This window comes from Alexandromys fortis, unplaced genomic scaffold, assembly GCF_014885135.2.
Source record: "Alexandromys fortis isolate MF-2015 unplaced genomic scaffold, M_Fortis_MF-2015_v1.1 scaffold_45, whole genome shotgun sequence".
Taxonomy (NCBI): domain Eukaryota; kingdom Metazoa; phylum Chordata; class Mammalia; order Rodentia; family Cricetidae; genus Alexandromys; species Alexandromys fortis.
Genome location: NW_026067926.1, coordinates 2,921,879 through 2,946,103, shown reverse-complemented (window position 1 = coordinate 2,946,103; position 24,225 = coordinate 2,921,879). Strand labels below are relative to the sequence as shown.

Below are 24,225 nucleotides of genomic sequence, written 5' to 3'. Positions count from 1 at the left end.
CATTGAAGGACAGAAGTTACTTCCTCCCCAAATTTGCTGCCATGGCCCAGCAATAACTCAGCTGCAAGGCATGTTGGGAGAAACATCACCCAGAATACAAAGGAGGGCAGAACTAGAGATGGGGACGGTCTTGACCATTGAACCCAAAGACCATCCAAGGGGCAATGGTGATTCAGGCTAGGGTGTGATGGGGCCTGAGGTCAATGCTAAAGAAGGTGCTGGCAAAGGTTTTGATCAGAGATGACTGGGTTATATGAAACAGAACACTTCTATCCCACACTCAGTTACCTCACGTATAAACAAAAGGAATTACTGACACTAAGAAAGACTTCATGGGAAAGAAACAAAGGCACAGATGTGCTTGACCTTGGAAGGACCTAGAATTTGTAAGCCGAGGGAAGATTTGTCCGCTTTTATTATTATTATTATTTCTGTGTTTCTTACCACTTGTGGCAAGTGTGGTTGCCCTCGTCCATATCCAGCAAATTCCCTGAGTTCCAATTCATGGGAAAGAGAATCTGATTGGTTCAGCTTATGTCAGGTATTCTTTCATGGCCCAGCCAAGAACTCACTGGGTACTACTACCCCAGTAGGAACCCTATACGAAGTGTTCTAACTACTTGGAAGGTAAGTGGTGCTCCTGTTAGGGAATAGGATGCCAGTGGAGTCCGGGAAGATTCAGGCACAGACGGAGTCTTCAGTGCCTCAGAGGAAAAGAAGCTAGTACCCAAGGGGCTCCTGGAAACTTGGCAGGTATCAGGGAAACAAGGTTCCAATGATTAGAGGCTCTTTTGGGCAGGCAAGGAAGCAGAAATGCAAACTGAGTATAGGCGCTAGGGCAGGTGGAGATAAAGGCAGTTGGGGTCTCTGTTTTCTCAATGGCGGTCTTGGAATACGCATCCCGTAGTCTAAAATCTATGACATCCACAGAAGAAGAAAGGTGCTTCTAACCCTGAGAACTTTTGCGTCTGCGAAAGGGCAATAGGAGGCTAAAACAAAAAGAGCAGCAAGTTCTTGTTTGGGATTGGGATCCTCAAGCTATCCAATGGGAGAAAGGAGAGTTGAGTGTGGGCGCAGGTCCTTGACCACACATGCACCTCAATGAAGCTCTGTGAATTCACACAGACTTGGCATGCATCCTCTTCTCCCATATGGAGGAGAAGCTGCTGTGCGTCTACTCTGTTTGGGAAGGCAGAGAGTGTGAATAACCAATCCAAGGTCTCAGAGCAAGTATCCCGTATAACTAGGGTATGAACCGGGTCTGGCGGATGCCAAAGCCAGAGCTCGTAGTCACCACAGAAGCAGATGGCTGCGTGCGATAAAGGGAGCAACTTTCAGACACATTGAACTCATGGACCAGCCTTGAAAAATCATTAAAAATCATGACGATGGCAACTTACCGCAACTCATCGTAGAACGTGGCACAAAAGCTGCCCACGTGGTTGGTGTTCTTCCCAAGGTCTAATTAAACGTGGCAAGGGACCTGGGAAGATGGCCTAGTGGATAACAGTGCTGGTCCTACAAGCACAGGGAACTGAATTTGGATCCCAACCCTATATAATCAGCTGGGCACAGCTCCATGCAGCACCGGCAACCCTAGTGCCTGTTTCAGAGCATCGAGGCCCTGTCTGAAAGAAATAAGGCCGAGTGATAAAGCAGGCTCTCCAATGCCATCCTCTACACGTGGGCACTTGTGTGCAGATGCCACACACGTATATACCATCACCACAGAGAAAATGTCAGATGCCCCTCACCACCACACAGGCATCATGCCCCACTATTTCAGCTAGACTGAGGGAGGACTGTCTCTCTGCACTCCCCGGCCCCATGTGCGGACCCTCAGATGAATTGTGCACATACCACGCAACCATCATCTTAAATGACTGTCCCCTGTACTCAGATTCCAAATTTGGAAAGTCCTGGACATCCATTGTACGTGATAAGACCAACATTTTTACTTATTTGTTTATTTATTTATTTATTTATTTATTTATTTATTTACTTATTTTTGATTTGCTGATGGAATGCAAGAAATAAAGAGAGCCAAGACTGCACAGCAGCCACATTCAGCTTGCAGGCCAAAGGAAAGAGTCAGAGCAGCCTCGGTCTGGAGGAAGCCCTTTAAGGCCGAGCAGACTGGCTTGTCTGAAGAGAAAGATGGTGAATTTGCCGTTCTGAGCTTTTAATTGGAGATGACAGTGGAACACCCACTTAGACTGGAGCTCAGGAGAGAGGGGAAGGATAGAAATACAAGTCAGCACGCATCAGCCCAGAGAAAGGCTCTGAGCTGTGACAGGAGCAGGAGAGCCATACTAGGCTTTGCGCTAATCCTCAAAAAATACACTATGATTCCTATATGGGGAGAGGGTCCATCAAGTAAACCCTTATCAAAACCCATGGGTGTGAGGACTAGGAATTTTTGAGACCACAGTTTTGTAAGAAGAGTGGGAAGCAAAGCCAAGTTTCAGGGAGCTGTGGAGGAGGGGGTGAATTGGGAAAGAGTTGAGAGCTGCGGAAGAGGCCCTATAGTGAGCTCAGGTCTGGAGGTTCACTTCTGGGACTCTTAATGCCATTTCTTATATGGCATTTGTTTTGATTGTGGTTTGAGTTAGTTATATGTATATTTTAGCCAAGAGTTTGGATGCTCTAGAGACAAGGTATGTAGCTTACTCTTTTTATCTGGGTACCTATAATGACTAATACCATGACTCACACACCAAAAAAATCAATGCTCAGAGAAAGTTCTCAAACTTGCCTCTGTTTAAGGTTTGCTTTAGATAGCCTCCAGCTGGACATTCCAAACTTTGTTATTCCTGACTACTGTAGGAAAGGAATTTTGTGGCATGGACAAATGGTGTTTGTTTTTTAAAAGTAAATTCTTTAAAGTACCGACGGACCAAAGTCAAATCGGATAGAATGTAAGTAGCAGAATCCAGATGTGAGTTTATGTTATTTTAGAGAAACAATGACTTTCCATTTATAAAGTTTTAACATATATAAATAATTACGTTTCTGTTTTCAAAGTGATTTTTAACTTTCTTATTTTAGTTCTGCTATGTAGCCCGAAATGGTCTTACAATCTTCCTGTCTCAGCCTCCCAAGTTCTTCATTTTAAGTCTGTACTACCATGCCCAGAAAACAAACAAACAAACAAAACCAAAACCAAAACAAACATCAACGAAAAAACCATAAACTGAATTTTTAAGACTAATTTGTAAGTAATTTTACATTTTAAATTTACATTTAAATACATTTTAACATTCAGGAGGATGCCTATATGTTTTTCTTTGGGTTCACCTTCTTATTTAGCTTCTCTAGGATGGCGAATTACATATAGGCATCCTCCTGAATATTAACCTTCATCAGGCGATGAAAGGAGACAGAGACAGAGACCCACATTGGAGCACCGGACAGAAATCTCAAGGTCCAAATCAGGAGCAGAAGGAGAGAGAGAGCACGAGCAAGGAACTCAGGACCGCGAGGGGTGCACCCACACACTGAGACAATGGGGATGTTCTATCGGGAACTCACCAAGGCCAGCTGACCTGGCTCTGAAAAAGCATGGGATAAAACCGGACTCGCTGAACATAGCGGACAATGAGGACTACTGAGAACTCAAGAACAATGGCAATGGGTTTTTGATCCTATGCACGTACTGGCTTTGTGGGAGCCTAGGCAGTTTGGATGCTCACCTTACTAGACCTGGATGGAGGTGGGTGGTCCTTGGACTTCCCACAGGGCAGGGAACCCTGATTGCTCTTTGGGCTGATGAGGGAGGGGGACTTGACCGGGGGAGGGGGAGGGAAATGGGAGGCGGTGGCGGGGAGAAGGCAGAAATCTTTAATAAATAAATAAAAAAAGAAAAAAATAAATAAATAAATACATTTTAACAGAGAACTTAAACTTGCTGAAGAACTCGAATCCATTCAGGGGAATAGCTGGAATTCCCTTGTTTCCTTTGTCATCTTCGGATGGCATCAGGTTCCTCCCGTGTCTCACTGTCGTGTGTGGCTCCAGGTGCCTTATTCTTCCTCGTCAGCAATAAGACCCATGAAATGAGAAGTTTCCTATCTTTAATTATATTTTCAAACTCCAAAACCACAAATTATAAAAAGTACAGACCTGTGCACCTATGGTTACTTAACATTATCTGCTACCCTGCTTTGAGAAACATTGCATTTGGGAAGGTGCCTGGGGAATCCTCCACACTGGACACTGTGGGTTTTTCACAGCGGCAAGGCTGGGCTTTGTAGTACTACCTGACACAGAGTGGACATCTTTAAGTGTTCAGAGGCAAAGGGACAGCAAGATGCCAGCCATAATATTTAATATCTGAGGCATCAGTGGGCGAACACTAGTCTGGTACAATTCAAAGATGGTGGACATCCGGGTTCTCCACATACAGTTAGCAGTGGAAACAAACCGTAAAGTTCCCTTCAGCCATCAAGGTGATGGGATTCCAACTATTGAGTTGGGGGGGGGGCAAGTTGAATTAATCTAGCCAGAAATTAAGCAAGTAAAATCTCTCCCTCACTTCTCCCTCTGTGGCCGATGCCATCTGCTAGTTTTAAAAATAATTTTTAAAAGCAAGTGTTTTGGTTCTCTTCAGTGTGTGGCAAAGACAGATGCTATTTTTAGGCTTGTTTTCCATCACCCCCCCACCACCACCACCACCAAGAACCAGGGGCTGAGTGTCGTTGGCTCTGGTGTACTGTCTGCTTTCTGCCACCATCTTCGGCGTGACCTTTGTGCAAACCGCATATTCAGCCTTCCCATTTCCCTCCCTGCCTCTCATTAGGTTGTTAGAAGGGGAAACAGTATTGATCTGAGAAAGAAAGAAACCATTTCAAAAAGATATGTAATTGGTTGACTTGCTCCGCTTGCTGTGAACCTGCCAGCTCCAGCTGGATGCCCGGGGAGAGCACTGTGAACCTTCTCCCCCACTGGAAGGCTGGTGGCTTCGAAGGAAGGATGATGCATCCATACATTTCTCTGTGATGTCTGTGAGTTCAGAACCTTCCCTGATGCTTGCACTCACTGGGGCCAGTAGAGTGAGAAGCTTCGAGTGTTGACCCTAGAACTGATCCGTCTTGATTCCAATCCCGCCCCTGCCACTTACCAGCTGAGTGACTGTTAACCTTTCTCCACATTAGCTTCCATGTTTTAAGGCAGAGAATGATCTAATGCTTGCCATGGTAGGCCCTTTAGATATACAAAAAAAGGTAAAATACATAAAACTCGGGTATACATCAAGGGCTTGGTGAAGTGGCTTTGTCATTATTATCTGTGCAATGCCTTAAAATACACAATTGACAAACATACAATACTGGTTATATAGAGTAACACAAAAGCTTATGTATTGGAAGGATTTTTTTTTCTTTACACACTGGATGAAATATTTGTTCCAAGGCCAGCATCTTAGGCAGTCCGTATATGACATCTTGTTCAGTACCCTAATGAGCAGGTGCGAGTATCCACTGTATAAGTGAAGAGAGATCTGGAGAGCAGAGAGGCTAAACAGTTGCATGTCATTGCACAGCTGGTAGGTAACAAAATGACATTCCCACCCCGTGCTCATTTTGGAGAGGGGACCTTTGCCCTGCAGCTTCCTCCTTGTGCTTGTTCTCCCAGCTTTAGTCCTCCCAGTAGCTTTGCAGCTTTTCATGTAATACCAACTTTTACAACAAACCTCAGCTTTACCTACACGTTAAAGAACACAACTCACATGTCATGGAAACATACTCAGTGCTCTGTACATGGGACTCTGACCCTTTCTGTTCTGTTCATTTTAATTCTTGCTTCATTTTTCTCTTAAAAAAAAATGCTATGCCTCACAAATTGAGTTGGTGATCTGTTCAAGTCAGTACTGATCTGGCTTGAGAAACCAGGTGCCCCTCCCCGTCTTTGTCAGAGTCACGGTGTACAGCTCTGTGTGTCTTTCTGGGGCCACTCCGTTGAAGATGGATGGTTATACTGTCTTCATCATACACAGGGGTCGCAGGCCCAGGGACATAGAATGATATTCTGAGTCCTATTCCCAGGGAAGCTGCTGAGCCTTCCAACTCATGACGGTGCTTCAGATGCCCACGAATTCCTGTGCCCTTCATCCATTTACTCATTGATTTGTATCAGTGGATTGCTTTGGCCAGAGACAGTGGGCATGGGGTGCTATCCATCATAGACAACCACTCACAAAGTGAAACCCCAAGTCTGTTTCTTTTCTCATGTTCAGAACCCCTATCCTGAGTCAGCCTATCTCTGGTCCCCTCTTCCACGTTTTTCTGTATCCCTTTTTCTCTGTTCTCCACTTTCACTGCTTTCTGATGGATGCCAAGGCATAGTGGATGGACTCTCTGCCCACGGCTTTTGCATAGGCTATTTCCTCCCTTAGACACATCCCTGTTCTGGGTGGTTTTGCTCAAACATCTTCTCAGCTTTTATCCTGAGCACCTGATTGTAGTTGGAAGTCTCTTTCCCTGTCTCATCTGCTAACATCCCAGTCTCTTTAACCTGTATTGTTTTTTACATAGCCCTTGCAACCCTAGGCACTCTGTGTATTACCTTTAGTATTCTCTTTAGCAATATCACTCTCTCTGCTAAGTTGAAACATAGATGCTAGGGAATTTTGTTGGTTTTGTTCGTTTCTTTTTTCTCCAGCACCTGTAATCTGCTACCTAGTAGGGCTCTGTGACTATTTCTTTACTTAATGGATAAATGGATAAACAGATGGGACAGACTATCATCCAGTTAAAGATATAATTACTATGATATGATCAGAGGGGACAGCCAGAGAGGTTCACGGAAGAATATAACATGCAGACCTGACTTAGACTGGGTGGGTTAATTTAGAGGAAACAGTTTTTTTAGCCTGGGAACATGAGGGGGATTTTAGTTTCCTGCAAATAGTGCAGGCCCTGCAAGCCAAAAGAAAGCAGAATAAAGGAATGATCTAAACCAGACAGAACTAAGAAAAGGGGGTACCGTTCATTCATTTAGCAAACACTCTTTGACAGAAGGAGAAGCGTCAAATCTCAGGTGGACATTTCCCAGGGAGCACGATACCTTCTGTTCCATTAACCTCACCAACAGCACCTTGCATCTGATTAAAATGAAGGGACCCAAATGTTAACACTCGAGATCCTCTGCTATCAGGAGCCAGAGACTGGTTTCTAAATAGTCTCTTTGACTTCTAAACATGCGTTCTTTCACCCTCCGGGCACCTACTGTATGTGCATGGTACCAGAAAGAGCCTCACACCGCCCCTGACCTGAAAGGAGTTCACAGCGTGCCTTGAGAGACACGTGAAAAATCCCCTAAGCTGAGATTCAGTTTTTGTCCTGGTCCCAGTCATTTCATTTCTGCACGTGTCCTTGTTTTAGGTTCTTATTGTTGCTTATAAAAAGCAGAGAAGGGAGATTAGATTGACCACTATAGGCACATAGGGAAGAGGGAGTCTCTCTTGGGGGTTATTGACACGGCTTAGCTTTCGATAGAGGGAGTCTGGACATGACTAACTAGCTGTCCAGCTCAAGGTGTCTGCACTGACCCATCACGGTCTTGGCTCTGGTCTGTCCTGCAGGGTGGTCTAGCAGGCCGACAGACTGTGTAATCTCTTCCTGAGAGGCGAGTTCCTCCTTTGACTGGACACCAGCTCTTCAGCTTCTCCTTCTCCCTGTGTGGGATTTCTGGGGAAATTTTAATTTTGGGGGATCTATTGTCTTCACAGTCTGACAGCTGAAGGGAAAGGTGCAGGGGTTTCTTCAGAATGTCATTTCTCCTGACAGGAAGGTCACGATAGCATGCACCTTCCTTTTAAACTTCAGTCTTGAGAGATTTAGGGCAATTTGCTGGATTCACCATGAAAATACCTGAGATATGCTTGGCACATATTGCTATTTTCTGTAACAAAATGTCTGAGAAAAACAATTTAAAGGGGAAAAAAGGTGAATTTTGGCTCATGGCTTCACAGGCTTCCGTCTATGGCTCATGTCTACACAGGGTTCAGTCTATGGCTCATGGCTTCACAGGGTTCAGTCTATGGCTCATGTCTACACAAGGTTCAGTCTATGGCTCATGGCTACACAGGGTTCAATCTATGGCTCTTGGCTTCACAGGGTTCAGTCTATGGCCACTTGGACACACACCATTTTCCTATAGATGGGGTAGAACATGATGGCAGAGCGCTGTGGTGGAGCATAGGAAGGAAGGAAGGCTAGGGAAGCAGTCAGAGACAAAAATATACCCCCCAAGGTCATGTCCCAGTGACCCACTTCCTCTATCTAGGTACCATCTCCTAATGTTCCACTGTCTCCCAATAGCTTAATAAGTTATGACCCATAGGTAAATTAATTAATGAAGTCAGAAGTCTCATGATCCAACCAGTTTCCCAAGGCTTCACCTCTAGACACTGATACACAGATGTTTTGGGTTGAATACAATGTGTCTTCATAGACTCATAGACCGAGGCCTTGGCCCCCAGCAGATGGACTCGTGGGAAGTAACTGGGTCCTAAGAGCTCTTGTCTAGGTAGTGTATTAATCCTCCGCCAGTATGAGGATGTTTAACTGGGAAGTAGTGAAGTAGGCGGTGGAACCAATAAGGTCAGTAGGTGACCTGAGGATGTTCCCAGGAACTATTGTCTGTTCTGACTCCGTCTGTATTTCCTCTGTCTAGTTCCCGTTTGCCCTCAGATGACTGGGTCTCCCACATGTGGCTGTCACCTTGACATTCTGTTTTGTATGAATCTAATCTAAAACTGTGGAGACAGGTGACCGTGGACAGAAACCATGAGCCAAAATAGACCTGTCTTCTCCTTAAGTAGTAGTCTCGGGGTTTTCAGTTAGTGTCAAGAAAGGTAACTACCACAGCTAGGGCTCAAGCCTTCAACACATGAACATTTGGGGAGGTATTTCAGGCCCAAACCACAACAATCTTTCTAGGCTGCTACTTTTCAAACTTTGCTAATTGGTGGATATTGCCAGCCACCAGGTCAGATGTCTGCCACCTAGTTCCTCAAAACTCTGTGACTTAAAGCAACAGTAAACACTTATCGCTTCATAGTTCTTTCCCGTCAGGGATTTGGGCTGGCACACCTCTCTAAAAGTCCAGTATCTGGTCTCAAATGATGTTACGGTCAAGTGGCCAGTGGGGACTGCAATCCCCTGAAAGCATGACTGAGGAGAAATAGTCTTTTCCAGGGTGATTTGTTCACGTGACTAGAAAGCTAATGCTGTCTGTGGATAAGAAACATTGGGTCTTTGCCAATAGGTCTCTTCTAGTGTTGGTTTTGTGTCTCCAGATCACGACTGCCGTAGAAAACATAATTCAAGGAAGTGCAAAGTGGAAACTGTGAGGTCTTTTGTGACCTCATCCCCAAATCGTGAATGCTGTTATTAGCCCTGTCATTGAGGGGAGGTGGTACAGGAGGGCATGCATATTAGGAAGTGAAATCACTGGAGAGCCAATGTGAAGATCGGCTCCCACAGACACCTACGACTGTAAAATTATCTACCCAGTATTTCCTACTTTTTATTCCAGCAAACCCTGTTCTAAACAATAATATCAATTAAGTAGTAAGATCCACGTGTTAATTATATTTTCCAGCACAAATGAATTTCAATTTGTAGTTACTAATTAAAAGCGGTTTCATTCCACCTATGCTAGCCTGCATACTGACAGCGGCACGGAGGTTACCCTTAAGAGAATGCTAGTTCCTGCGTGAAAGAATGCGTCAGAGTCCTGGCAGTTTTAATCACGAATCCAAGCTACTCCCTGTTCCCTGTTTGTAGCCTGAGAAACTATGGGGTTGATTGATATTGCTGTCTGCTCTCTTTCCGCAGGACCGCCTGTACTTTGTGATGGAGTATGTGAACGGGGGTGACCTCATGTACCACATCCAACAAGTTGGCCGGTTCAAGGAGCCCCATGCAGTGTAAGACGGACCTCCTGCTGTGCCCTTTCCTTGGGATAAATGGGTGCCAGTGCCTTTGAAGTTTTAGCCAATGAGGATTTTCAACATCTAAAGCTTCCTCTTTGGGAAGAATATTTGGCCAAAGAGAACCATATTCTGCTTGTTTGGGGAATTCTTCATTATGTTCCTGAAGGCTGGCTAAGAACTCATAGCCCTAAAGCGATGGTTGTTTCATAATCTCTAAAAAAATTTTTGGCCCCTCAATCCTAAAGAAGGTCTTCCATCTTTCTCGGAGAATGTCTTAGCATCTTAGCAGGGTTTTGTTTGTTCGTTTGCTAATATTTATTGAGAGCTTTCTTTGTGCCAACCCCCAAGTACTGAACAAACATGGTCTCATTTTATCCTGAGCAGCACGGGGAGAGAGATAGTTTCACCCAAGCTTTACGAACAAGCGAACGGAGACCTGGAGCTGGTCAAACGTCAAGGTTCTGGCACTAGTGGAGGATCTGTGGGAGAGGCCCACCTGTGTGTGTTCACCTGTTTCCTATACCTCTTCTCCTCTGACTCTGGGGGAGATAAAGGATCAGGTTGATTAGCAGCCGCGGTCTGTGGGTTCTCCATTTTGTTCCTTCCAATGCATAAGCCAGTAAGAAATAATGTATAAAATTAAAAAAAAATCTCACTAAGCTTTTTCTCTGCTTAGAACCCCGTGGGTGAGCAGGAACAGAAAAAGCCACAGGAATGAACGTCAATTCCCCTTCTTGGGTGTTTGCTTAGATCGTGTTGCTTCTCTAGAGAGTCCCGAAAGCCCCTCGAGGGCCTCACCCTGCAGTTCTGGGAGAGCTGTGGGCTGCAGTTCCTTTCGGCCTCCTTCTTATCTTCCCACCTGCTGAAGGCAGGAAAACTATTTCCCATGCTTCCAACTCCAGTGTCGTGACAATATCAGAGTTAGAACTGCTTCTCCTTTCTTCTCGGACATGGAGTTGACCCAGGTTTAACTCATTGCTATGTGACATGTACTATGAGGACTCAACACAGATTCCTGAGGTCCCAACCCTTGTGGTATAACAGGCCTTTTTTTTTTAATGTTCTTAAAATCTCTTTCATGAGCCAGGCACGGTGGGCAGACCTTGGGAGGCTTAGGCAGGGAGATTTCACGTTTGAGGCAAGCCTGGGCTACATGACAAGTTACAGAGTTGAGCTACAGAGTGAGGTTACATCTTAAGAAATAACATAACAAAACAAGGACGGAGAATATGCCTAGATGCACAGTACTCTGGTTTCTGTACCCCTGTACAGAACCTGTACCCCTAGAACCCCCCCCCAATAGACTTTTCTTTTTGGTAGACTTCCACAAAGTTATACTTGAGACGCTAGCTTGACCACTATTTGCTGTCTGTCTTTTCCAGGCTCTTCACAGACTTCATTTCTGAGCCTCGATTTCCCCGTTTGTTTAGCAAAGGGGCCGCCTATGGCCATGGCACCCTGAAGGCACCTGGTCTCATTTGGATAGCAAAGGTGTACTAGTAGGACCTATGGCATCACATTCTAGGTTGAATTAAAACAGACAACCCTGGAAACGATGCCGAGTGCATGCTACGCTCCCTACAGCTGTCAGATGCTCTCACTGAAAGCCTTTAACACGCAGCAGAAGGAAACAATCCTTCTGCACCAGCCCACCCACCCCATAGGCCCCTCGCCACTATGCAACTGCTGACCCTTTACCCATCGCCGTGGGTTACTCTGAGCCATCCCGTTGGCCCACCCATGTGCTCAGCACTTTATGAGATGTAGAGCTGACAGTCCATAGTGGGCTCTCCATGCCCTGTGCCTTGTTCAATGTGATAGTGACTTCTGGGAGTTGCCAAGCACATGGTGTCCTTGACTCTCTCCACCGCCGTTCTTCTCTAATTTCAGATTTTATGCTGCAGAGATCGCCATTGGTCTGTTCTTCTTACAGAGCAAGGGCATCATTTACCGGTAAGTGAGCATGGCTGTCCTTTCCATCTCCACGGCTCCCTCAGCTCCTCCCTTCCTGCCTCTTTCTTCAACTGCTTTTAAAATTAGAATCCGTGGTGGGGGAGGAATTCTCCAGTACTAACTTGGGCATGTGTTCTGCCAGGCAGCATCGCCCACTGCCCTGGCAAAGTTTGGGCAGCTGTCTATGGTGATAGAAAAATCTTGATGGACTGTGTCACCCATGATTCTTTGGGACCTCAAACACAAGGACACTGAGTCTCTGAGAAGACGTGCCTCTGACAAGAGGGTGCCAACACTCTTCTCCTGGACCCGCACATCCAGGAAGCATGGAAAGAATTAACTTGCAGAATGTGGCAGGGCTGTATGATTATGCAACCATTTTCCTTGCATGTAGCTGCAATTTGGAAACAAATCTCTGAGTTGCTCTCCCTGAAAGACAGGATTAACTTCAGAAGTTGGCATTTGCCGGTTTGTGGAGAAACAAGTGTGTGATCATAGCTGTATGAGTCACACCATTTTATATTTCATGCAAGGCAGGGTAGCGAGCCCGAGGCTGCGATTTGTCAGCGAGTCCAGGGCGTACAGTTCCTCTTGTGCTACGTCGATGAGGATGGCACAGGCTACGGGGGAATTGACTGGCTGTTATGTAATAGGACCTGGTGGGGTGTGTGCTTTTATCAGCTCTTAGCATGGGCAAGGGTCTATTTAAAGGCCCCTGAAGAGTCATAGAAGCCCATTCCATTCATTGGTTTGGCAGATATTCATCAAAAGCCTACTATGTGTTGAGTACTGTTCCAAGGGAGGACAGCTGTCAAGCAAGAGACAGAAGTGACCTATAGAGAATACAGAAGGGGGCTGCTGGTGCTGGTGATTAATGGTCACCTTTCTATCACAGAAGGAATGGGAATTTTTGCCTAGGGTTAGAGATGCCTGGGGTCTTGGACCCCTTATTCGAGAGCTGAAGGATAGGGACAAACTGTAGGGAGATACCAACTTTGGCTGCTTCCAGGTGGGTGGAGGCAAAGCTAGAGTTGTTAGGGGAAAGAGCAATGGAAGGGGAAACCTTGCAGGAGTCCCACGGAGCCCAGCTTTATTTGCTCAGCAGCAGTGGCATGGGATCGGGAGGTGAGATGATACTGTTCCGAGCATGGCACACCCCCATTTCTTCCCCTGATAATGAAGAAGTTAATGCATTAGGAAAAGTGGTTTTGTCTGCCTCATAGATCGTCCAGTGAATGTACAGAATCAGAAAGGCAAATCAATTAGTTTTAAATAGTTTGGTCATCTTGACAACGATTGCCCTCAGTGAACATGCGCCACCATGTCAGTGTAACATGAAACTTTGGAATCCTTCAGTCTCTCAAGTGTCCCTCTCATAATGGGGTCATCTTGTGCTGGAAGTAATTCTGGCCTCAGAAGGCACACACTACCTTCTGTATAGAAGGGAATTGTCATCTGTGTGATGTGACCCTACATTCAAGCCAGTGACTTTAGTCACTGCTTAATCTCCAAACCAAGAACTATGGGTAAATTTGCACTCATTAAGAATTTCACCTGATGTACTGACAGTAGGTCTTACTCCTGCGTAGGACATACCTCTCAAAGAATAGAACCAACCAGGCTCCTGAGAAGATTAAGTGTGGACTAAGACATATGTTAGAAGACAACCCAGGCCCGGAAATGAAACTGAGTTCGTGTTTGCTAAGATGGGGATTAAGGCTCATTTTCAGCATACCAGGATCTGCTTTGAGATTTGGAATTGATGAACAGTTCAGGTCCTAAGACAGCCTCTTCTCTCAAATGCTCTGTCTGTCTGTCTGTGTACCCTGCCTGTCTATCTCTCTATCTCTATCTATCTATCTATCTATCTATCTATCTATCTATCTATCTACCTGCATATCTATCTGCCTATCTACCTGCCTATCTCTCTCTCTCTCTCTCTCTCTCTCTCTCTCTCTCTCACCTCTCTCTTTTCTATCAATAGATTCCCCTTTTCATTCTCCTTTGTTAATATGGTGGATTTTTTTTTGCCAAGTCCATTTCTTACTGTGAAGACTAGAAACCCAACTGTAGCTATACATACCTATAACCCTAGAACATGGGAACCTGAAGCAGGAGAGTGATGAGTCCAAAGCTAACCTGAGCTACATAGTAAGATATTATATTCAAAATAAGGAGATATGAAATGATCGCATGCATGCATGCACAGCTCCTATGAGCAGGGCCAAGCCCATGGCTCAGGCTTAGACATTCTGTTGTATTCACCCAATACTATGGGTCAAGAAAACTGGTGACCAAGGAAAACCATAGCTGAGAATGGCTACAGTCACCAGCTGCAGCTGGTTTCCAGAGGCAAGAGGAGAAGCAGATGTGGGCAGTAACTTGTAGAGTACAGCTTCAGGGCCTCATGGAACAAGAAGCAATGTCTGTATCTAGTCGTAATGTCAGTGTAGCTTCGCTGTGCCCACTCTGCATTTTGATCAGGCGTGGTTCCGCCTTGTGAAGCCTCCCTGCTGTGTTCTTCATCCTCCTCAGAGATTCTGTGAACTCCTCAATATCTTTCTTAGATTCCCTTCCATATTAAAATCATTAAAGTTGTTTTCTGTTGCTCACTATTAAGAAACTCAGTTGAAAGAGCTCTAGGCATTAATAATCTAATAAAATTGCAAAAATGCACAACAAATATATATAATTTTATGATTTCATATAAACTTCCTCTACAGTGGAAAACTATTTTCAAGTGTTACAAATCTCTTCCTTCTTCATTTAGATCTCTACTTGATAGCATGGGTCTTGCATGGTTTCTCCCTTCCCTTTCTTCCCTCCACACAATCCCATTTACCTCTCCTCTCTCTCTTTCAAATTCCTGGTCTCTTTCTTCATTAATTGTTGCACATATGTTTGTGCACACACATATTTCCAAATACATTAGTATAACCTGCTCAGTCTGTAGAATGTGACTTGTATGCATGTTTTCAGAGTGATCATTTGGAGTTGGATAACCAAGCAATTGGTGTGCTCTTCCTTGGAGAAGATTATTTCTCCCACGCCATGTGTTCCATAGCTGTCTGTGGTTTTTGTGTAGGGTCTTTCTCCCATCCCCACCAGCACGCTTGTTGTTGTTTTTGTTCAGCTCACATTTGAACAAGTCATATAGGTGAGACTTTATGGGTGTAGCTTCTGATGTTACTAGGAGACGCAATCTCACAGCAAACTCCCTGATCCTCTGGCTCTTACACTCTTTCCACCCCCTCTTCTGAGCCTTAGTTGTGGGAGTTATACTGTAGAGGTAACCATTGTGATTGGGCCCCACAGCTATGTCTCTTTATCGGGTGTGCTTGTCTGTGATTGTTTCCATCTGTTGCAAAAAGAAGTTTTTTTGATGCAGGGTGAGGACTCCACTTACCTGTGGGATAAGGACGAATGTTCAGAGTGTAGTTAGGGCTCTGCTGCCTATGTGGAGTATGCATGATTTCGAAATCCCTGCCCTCACTCGTCCTGGGTAGCGCAGTTCTTAAGGAAAGAAGATGACAAATTTTTCAATTTTCCTTTTCCGGGGAGCATGCTACACATGGACGGAGGTCAGCGGAGGCTAAAAGATCCTTTTTGTCAGGCTTAGTATCTGGTTTATTGATCGCTGACTCTGAGGTCGGTGCTGGTTTTCCTTAATGGAGTTCTTCGAGATAAATGTTCCAGCCCTCCAGACTAAGAGTTTGATACAGGGGAAAACTGCAACCAAAGTAATTCAAGGCTGAGGGGATAGCTCAGTGGGCAAAGTGCAGGCATGAAGACCTGAGTTCAGATCCCCACCACCTACATACGAAATCTGGTCGTGGTAATTCACATCTAGAGCAGGATAAGTGCCCCAGCTGCCTGTGTCTGGGCATCTGGTCAAGCTAAGAGGTGTCATGTGTAGCGAATGCACACATGCATCTGGTGTGTTTCGTTGTTACATAGTGCAGCACTCGTGGTTGCTAGCCTGGCATTCGGAGACAATGCCTTGAAGACAAGTGTGAAAACTGTCTAAGATCGGTCCCATGGGTGATGCCAAAGGTACTTGGGAGGGAAGGTTGCTGTCTGCGATGGGTGCAATCTCCTTCGGGATGAAGAGACGTCACAGACAGATAGGAGGTGTCAGGATATGTTGTTAAGATATCTACTCCACTGAAGAGACCACATCAACTCAATTTCAGACTCACTTAACTTAGTGGAGGGATTTATTGGCTGCCATGGAGAACTCTGTGGACACACCTGAAAGCATGTGCCCTTCCTTATAGGCGCTGATTTATCTTTATTAGCTTTCTATTCTTCATCCTGGGACTCTGGGGCTTCTAAAATTATATCTTAGCACCTGCGTCATCCCAGCGTAAAAGAGCTTACCTCTTTACTCAGAGTAACGGATATGGTGTCAAAATTTTTGATGGTTCTCCAATGGCTCACATGGCTGTTATTGAGCCAATCGCTGTGAGCAGCTATTTCCATAGACAACTACAGTCCCGTTAGACCACTCTTGGGGCCAGAAGTCAAGTTCATCATCAACCCCATTACATGACTTGAGGATCAGGAAAGAAAGAGTTGTACAGGCATTCAGAACCTGATCAAGATTCTCTGAGCGAGAGAGCTCTGAGTTAGGAAGTAGGTTCCATACCTCCTGGAGAACTGGACTTCCTTGTCTTCTATTAGAACCAGAACAGTCTGCCCCATTGAGCATCCTTACGCACTGGTGCACAATACGCTGACACTGGAGTAGATATTTAGGGAGGAGCAAGTATGAAAGATAACCCCATGGATGTGGGAGCAGTCTTACAGACAGAAGACAGGCAGGGATTTCCCAGAACATGAACCCTTCCTAATTCACACAGATGGCAATATAGGGATGAGAGCAGAACACAAACTCCTTAGATTAAAGCCCCGATTTCGCTATCTTAGAAGCCTGTCCAATAGTGACCTCTCTTTACCGTTATTATCTCTTTGTCGTCTTCCTTTTCACCATCTTGCCAATCAGAATCCAAATAAGTGAAACATTAGTTATCTTGGCTCAACACTGGGATTTAATTGGAATAGGAGAAATATGCTTACTTTTCTCATTTGTAACTAATGCATGGAGCCCCAGGAACAGTGCCTGACACATGGTAGATATGCAACAGATACCTATTGATTGAAGGGGCAGCGGGAGCTCCTGAATGCTGACCTTTATACTAGAAGAGCCAGGAATACTTGGAGCTAAAGTAACTTCCCTGAATCTATGTTTTTTGAACTCCATGATCTTCAGAGGCATTTCATAAATACTATTTTCATAAAAAATATATCTTCTTATAGAACAGAAGATATCTGAGGTGTAAAGCCTAACTCGTGGGCTACTCCTGGATCCCATAGTCAACTGTGGTCTGTGTTCTTTGCTTTTCTAAGGGCTTCTCTCTTCCCTGAGATACTGTTGCATTGTGTTTTAGTGATGCATTTGGCCCAGCTCACTCTGGAGAGAGAGAAAGCACAGAGGTCTGTTGGCCCCTTTGTCATATTCCCCCCTGCCAGACTGTGAGCTGCCCAAAGAACAAGCCTGTTTCATTTTGCATGGGTGTCCTCGAAGCTCCCAGCACAGACGTGTGATATATTCATATCGAAGGACCGTCGGTTGACTTAAAAGAAGCAGCATGTGACTAAGTTCCCAAACCCTTATATCTGCCACAGTGACCTAAAACTTGACAACGTGATGCTGGATTCTGAGGGGCACATCAAGATCGCGGACTTTGGCATGTGTAAGGAGAACATCTGGGATGGGGTGACAACCAAGACTTTCTGTGGCACTCCGGACTACATTGCCCCAGAGGTGAGCATGCGCATCTACCGGCAGTGGTGTCCCTCCTGCTCCCAGACAGTCATGAGAGGCCTGGGAAGGGTTGAGGGTGGTGCCTGGGAACCTTAGACTCGCTCGGGTCCTGCTCTCTAAGTCATTTCTTGGAGCTCTCACTTGCAAATCAGCAGCAGCTCAGGCTCCCAATGTGTCAAGATTTAGGAGAATTTTTAAATAACGCTCAAAAGAATGATCCAACACACATCAGTAAAAACACATCCATCATCAGGCTGCGATGGCTCGCGGCCATATGATGCCTCCTGATTGTGACATTGGAGTGTTTGTTGAGAGTGAGAGACAGAAAGGGAACAGAGCCTCTGGGCTGACATGACGCAGCTGTGCTACATTGTGTGGTGGATGCATTCTAGGAGACCACAGATTTGTCTTCCGGGATGAAGATAGAGGTGAAAGGGTAACGTCTTATCTAACTAGTCCCTCCCACTCGCAGGAAGTGGTCAACCACTAGGGTTTCCCAACACAACATGGCATAGTAATTGGTGAGTCCATGTCGCAGTCTTGGAGGGAGAGGCATCTTAAGATTGCTCTTCTCATTGTTAGCTGTTAGTCACTTAATAGACAAGAATTGTCTCGAAGGTTCCCTATGGGGCTAAAGAATGAGACATAATATTGAAAATCTACATGTTCAAAAAGGAGTTCAAGCAGCTCCTTTCTAGAAACAGGTTGCACACAGAGATAAATGCACATAGACACACAGAGAAAGGGCATGCCTCCAAAGTCCTTCCTTCATTCCAGCCTTATTTCTTAATAATGAAAAAATAAGAGAGAACCTCAATATTTATGACTATCAATAAAGGACCGATTCACCAACACACACCACATTTGGGTCAGGAGGTCACGTGTCACGATCAAAGCATGTCTGTGCAAACTCACCTGAAACAATGTCCCTCAATAGGACGAGAGCAGGGAGACTGTGGTTTATATATCGTAGAAAATATCACTCTTTACCAATCCAAGAGAGAAAGTTAAATGTAAATGAAAAAATGACATGCTTTCAAGACCTACTAGTAAAAGAACAAAATAAAATAAAATCAAGCTAGGCATGGTTGTACCCACCCGCCCTGTAAGCACGCAGGAGGCTGAGACAGGAGGAACTTGAGCTTCATAGCAAAACCGTTCCACAAATGAGAGATAAAAATGAAACGAAACACACAAACAAGGAATAACAAATACGATAGCCCTGTTCATAGACAGCAGCAGTAGCATCCAGAGTGCTGCTGTGTGTTCCCTCCGGGTACGCGAGTGCTCATGTAGAAGTGGAGAAAATCTACCTGGGAGATGGCACATGGATTTCAAATGCTGCCGAGGGTAAGGATGCTCCAGTCTGTCTGTGTGTCGTTGATGCATGCCACATGCGAGGTAAGTGTCCTTGTGTGTCCCTGTGTGGCACACTCAGGCTGGTTAGCATTTGACTAATTCTTCGTAGTAGCTGACCTACTCTGACATAGTCCCTGGGTGTATCCTTCATTCAGCGAGTCCTAGTTCCCAACTCTAGCTATACTTAGAGTCATGGGGGAGCTTTCAAATCTTTAGGAGGCTTAAATGTCACCCTTTACCCTTTGAATCAGAAATCCCTGTCTGGTCCCGGTCTCCGGCCAGTCCCTGCTGGTTACGGGGCTGCTGAGGACACCATGCTCTGAGCTGCGCTGTTGCTGACTGCCTCTTCCTCCAGCTCACTGTTAGGGGACTCTGTCTTTGGTCAGGTTTTGTTTTGGACTAGCCACATCACCTCTGGCAGCTTCTCTCACCCTCCCAGCTCTATTTTCCTTGGTGAAAGGATTAACTTCTTGGGCTGTCAGGAGGAGCAAATAAAACACCAAGTACCTTAAAGGTGTGAAAACACGGTCACCAAGAAGCTTCTCACAGAGGCTGTGTCTCGCCGTCACTTCTGTTCAGAGCACACTTCTTATTTACTTCTTCTTTTGTCTCATTATTCGTCTATTTTAAATTTCTGAATAAAAATATGCATAGCTACAGTGTACAACATGTTTTGTACATGTGGAAGGGCTGAGTAAAGCTAATTTGCATATGTTTAAACTCATGTACTTAAACTTTTTGGTTAAAATCTACACTCAGCAGTTAAAAAAATATTACTATTGTATATGTATGTGCCACTGCACACACGCACCTGTGGAGGCCAGGGGATAATTCTTTGGAGCTGGATCCCCCTGGCTTCTGGAATTGCATTTGGGTCACCAGGCTCATACAGCAGTGCTTTACCCATTAAGACATCTCACTGGCCCTCAGTGATTTTTTTTTCAAGCACGGTTTTACTGTGTGGCCCAGGCTGGCTTTGAACTCGTGGCGATCTTGCTGTCTTCGTATCTCAAGTGCTAGGATTGCAGGTGTGTGCGCCAGTCCCTGGCAGTCACCGTAGTTTTCCAGATACAACTCATTGGTATTAACTGCCATAGCCATGTTGTCCTGCAGAGCCCTGGAACTCGTGACTCTTAGCTGATGGAAGTCTTTATCCTTGACCATCATCTATGGGTTTCTGACTTGGAAAGAAGCCAGGGTGGGAGGCAGGCTTCAGGAAGCAGACATTGTCTTTATAACATTTACTCCAATGCCTTTATTGAGTAAAACAAGAAATAACTGAATTACAGAGCATTCTAACAAAAGGCAACCTGAAGGATGCGATATAAGAGGTGTTCAGTATCTCATTCATTACAACAACCCCAATGCATACATAGTGTATCTGGTCTGTAGAAGAAGTTAAGTACCTTTCCTTTAGGCCATACTGGCAAATAGCTATCAGGATGCATTAGACCCTCTGGCCTACAAAGCTCAGCCCTCAGCCTGTGCTGTATCTTCCTTGCCTTTGACACAGCTGGTTCTCCACTCTACACCCTGGATGGTAGTCACACAGCTTTCAAAACCAGGCAGCCATAGGTGCCATTTGATTATTTAATTTATGGAAGCAATTGGACAATTGGGAATTTAAGACAGATTTTTGTGTGTATATACATTCAGTGGGATCCAATGCAGAGATAAAATCTAATGGTGGGGTCTGGTGATATGACTCCGTGACTAGGCATGCCCACTGCTTTCCCAGAGGTCCCGAATTTGGTTCTCAGTACCCTTATGAGGTGGCTCATGACTCCTATAGCTTGAGCTCCAAGGGAATTTGAGCGAGCCTCCGGGGCCACTGCACTCATATGCATGTGCTCGTACATAGAGACATTCACTCATAATTCAAAGTAAAAATAAAATCCTAAAAAGCAACCAGTGTGTCAACAGACAAATCGGATGGAAATGCAGAGTGAAGAGCACACTCCATGGAGTGTCTGTTGTAAAACAGCACAGGAGAGACCTTGGCGGGTGAGAGCCAGAGGCCTCACGGAGGGTGGGAGACAAATACACCATGCAGACAGGGCTTATGTGGGAGTTCTATTGAGATAAAGGGAGTAGGAGAGGGAAGAAAGAAAGAGAAGTACAGAGAGGAAGAGGAAGAAGAGGAAGGACCAGCCTGCCTCTTCAGAAGAGCAGTGGGAAAAGAGAGATGGGGTGGGCGGAGCTTCTCTCTTAAAGGGACCTTTGCACCTGTGTACAGACTAGGTAGTGATGCAGCAGCCATAGGACCCTGGGCTGGCCAGGGTACTGCCTAGGTTCATCCTGCCAGGTGACAGGCATAACGCCTGAATCCTAACAGTGTCCACCTCTGAAGTGCCTGTGCTTAAGCAGAAGACAGACCCTGTTTAATATAGCTATAGATACACACCCTTTTTACTATGTAGTCATGCCTACATATCCCATTTAATATACAGTCAATAACAAACACCCTATCTGATATACAGTCATGGAGCAGGGAACAGACCTTGTTTTGTCATGATTTTTCTCTTGACAAAGAATTATGGATGGTTTCTTACAATTTTGTTTTTACCATATCTCTACTTTCTGAATAAAACCAGATGCAAAATAATCACAAATACGCTTACATTTTAAACTGTTATATTTTAATCGTGGTTCAAAAGAACCATACAGAGCTGGGAGTGTGGGTCAGTGTAAGCCACCCAGAATTCATGAGGCCCTGAGCTGAATCCCCACCTTCAAAAAAAAAAATCAAATAAGCCAAACAGATGAAAAACAAAAATCCCACGTGTTGTAAAATTTACCATCTTAACCGTCTTTAAGTATGTGGTTCAGTGGCGTTAAGTATATCAACATTATTGTGTAGATGTTTTTACTCTATAGTGAGAAACAAAAATAGCTGCTCCTCGGGAAAATGTCATACACAGAAATTCAAAACATCACACCGCCCCCGGTGCTTAAAAAGGCAAGGTGGCACACACAGATGTTTGCCCAGCTGCAGGGGCCTTGGCGATGTGTGTGCTTCATTCCCCCAAGCATCAAATGTGAGGAAACAGCTTGGGTACACCCTGTCCTCTCTGTTCACTTTGTGAGACCCCGCTCAAATCTGGGAGTGTGTCAGCCACGGTCACCTTGCACAGAAGGTCAGGGCCATACCTGAGACTCTCTGGCCCATTGCTAGTCCACTCTTCCTTTGTGAATTCAGTCTCCAGCCACAGGGCCTGCCTGCCGCTCTGATAGGGTGCGTTCTGTTTTCCAGATCATCGCGTATCAGCCCTATGGAAAGTCTGTGGACTGGTGGGCATTTGGAGTGCTGCTCTATGAAATGCTGGCCGGCCAGGTAATTGAATTTTAAGTGATCTGTGAGAAAAATGGTCCTCCACTTTCAGCCACACGGTCTCTGAAGAAAGTGACGACTCGGTCATAGCTCATACATCTTAGCACCTCTGACTTGCCTGGCCTTGGGGTTATTTAAGTTTGTTGATCATCTTCTCTCTCATGAAAGCCCTGGCATGTCTCGCCTTGAGATGGGAGCTGGGAGGAAGTCCTGGTGGTCAGAGAAAGCTGGGAGGAGGGCCAGGCAAGGGTTCCTCTGCCACCCTGCCCTCTGCTCCACAGGCACCTTTTGAAGGGGAGGATGAGGATGAACTGTTCCAGTCCATCATGGAGCACAATGTGGCATATCCCAAATCCATGTCCAAGGAAGCTGTGGCCATCTGCAAAGGGGTAAGTAGTTTGGCACTCAAGGCCGGGACTACTATGCAAGGGGTGCAGGCTGTGCCCCAACTAGTATGCGACAGAGGCTTAACATCTGTTGCTCTGCTGCTGACACCAGAACCCAGCTATGAAGCTGTCCTCTCCCAAAAAAAGAGAGCTTCCTTCTCAATTGCGCCAAGGTCTGTAGAGGCAACTAAGGTCTAGAGTCTTTCTTTTGGCGGGGCAGGAGTCCCAAGCCCTTACACAAGGATATACATATGGAATGAAGGAGGTGGGAGACAGAGACTCTGCCCAAGAGCTGGAACCATGGGGAAGGGCGTAGTATGGTCTACTTGCCTGCTCTACTGTGTGTGTGTGTTCAGGTAATATTAAAATTCTATGGCTCTTGTTGTAAGAAAATTCCAGGCAGTGTTGATTTTAAGGGATTGCCTGGATAAGATGATTTAAATGTACTGTTCCACAAGCTGCCCGCATCTTGTAGTGTACAGGCGTGAAAACACTTATGTGCACATATACACACAGTTGAAAGAGCACAGACAGTTACATACCTGCAATTTGTGGAAATAGTACCTGTGAAGAAAGCCAGACAGGAGTTTACGGGTAAAGGCTGTGCTACATCTTGTGTTGGATCCAACCTGTGCTTTTCAGACTATACAGACTGAGGCTCCATCCCAGAGCCTAACTCTGAGCGCTAGTGTTCTGAAACTCCACCCACACCCCACACCCCTGCCCTGCAATGTGGCTCAGAACACACTGCTTTTAAGCACATTGTCCAAAGGATGCACTCTCTCACCCATGACCGCAGTGTGAAAGCTGCACTCTGAGACAGAGTTTTTACAAAGGCCAACAATGAAGGCGAGGTCTAAAGGTTAGGCTCTGGCTGTGCCTGAGCACAGGGCTCCCCTTGTGTGTCTTCACATGACAGGGCTGTATCATACATCTCTGGGATAGTGCATACCCCCCCCCCCCCCGCCCTACCCAGCCCGGCTCTTCTTGACCCTAGTCAGAAGCCGTCTATGGTGGCTTTGGCTAAGGAAATCAACAACAATCAGGCAGCTCAGCCTGAGTCTTGGCCCCGGTGACATGAGCTGGGCCAACCTCACAGCTTGAAAATACCTTGTAACACTACCTGAACTCCCACCTGGCCAGTCACCTGAGCGTGGTATTTGAGCTATACAAGTGAGGATGTAGACATCTCTAGGGAGGCCACGTGTGAATTAGCCTCAGTCTCAAGTTAAATTGGTTCCAGGTTTTTTTTTTCCCTTGGAGGGTGTGAGGCAGGGAGAGAAGAAAAACCAGGAGCACAGAGGAGATTCAAAGGTTTATCCAGAGCATTGGCAAAGCCCAAAGATAAGACAGGCTGCAGACAGAGGCCAATGGGGCTTCTGGAGACATTCTGTCAGGAGGGAAGCGGAAGAAAGTCAATCACGAAGACTTT

General features: G+C 45.5%; 1 protein-coding gene across 2 annotated transcripts in view; it reads left to right on the top strand.

Annotated features, from left to right (window-relative positions):
- The window catches only part of Prkcb (protein kinase C beta), a 347,370-nt gene that overhangs the window by 285,959 nt on the left and 37,186 nt on the right, over positions 1 to 24,225 (top strand). For both annotated transcript variants that reach the window (XM_050143274.1, XM_050143273.1), the window contains exons 11-15: positions 9,840 to 9,931; positions 11,828 to 11,890; positions 17,579 to 17,717; positions 22,330 to 22,410; positions 22,689 to 22,796. In XM_050143274.1, the coding sequence (XP_049999231.1) occupies positions 9,840 to 9,931; positions 11,828 to 11,890; positions 17,579 to 17,717; positions 22,330 to 22,410; positions 22,689 to 22,796 (483 nt within the window). The remainder of the gene's footprint in view (positions 1 to 9,839; positions 9,932 to 11,827; positions 11,891 to 17,578; positions 17,718 to 22,329; positions 22,411 to 22,688; positions 22,797 to 24,225) is intronic.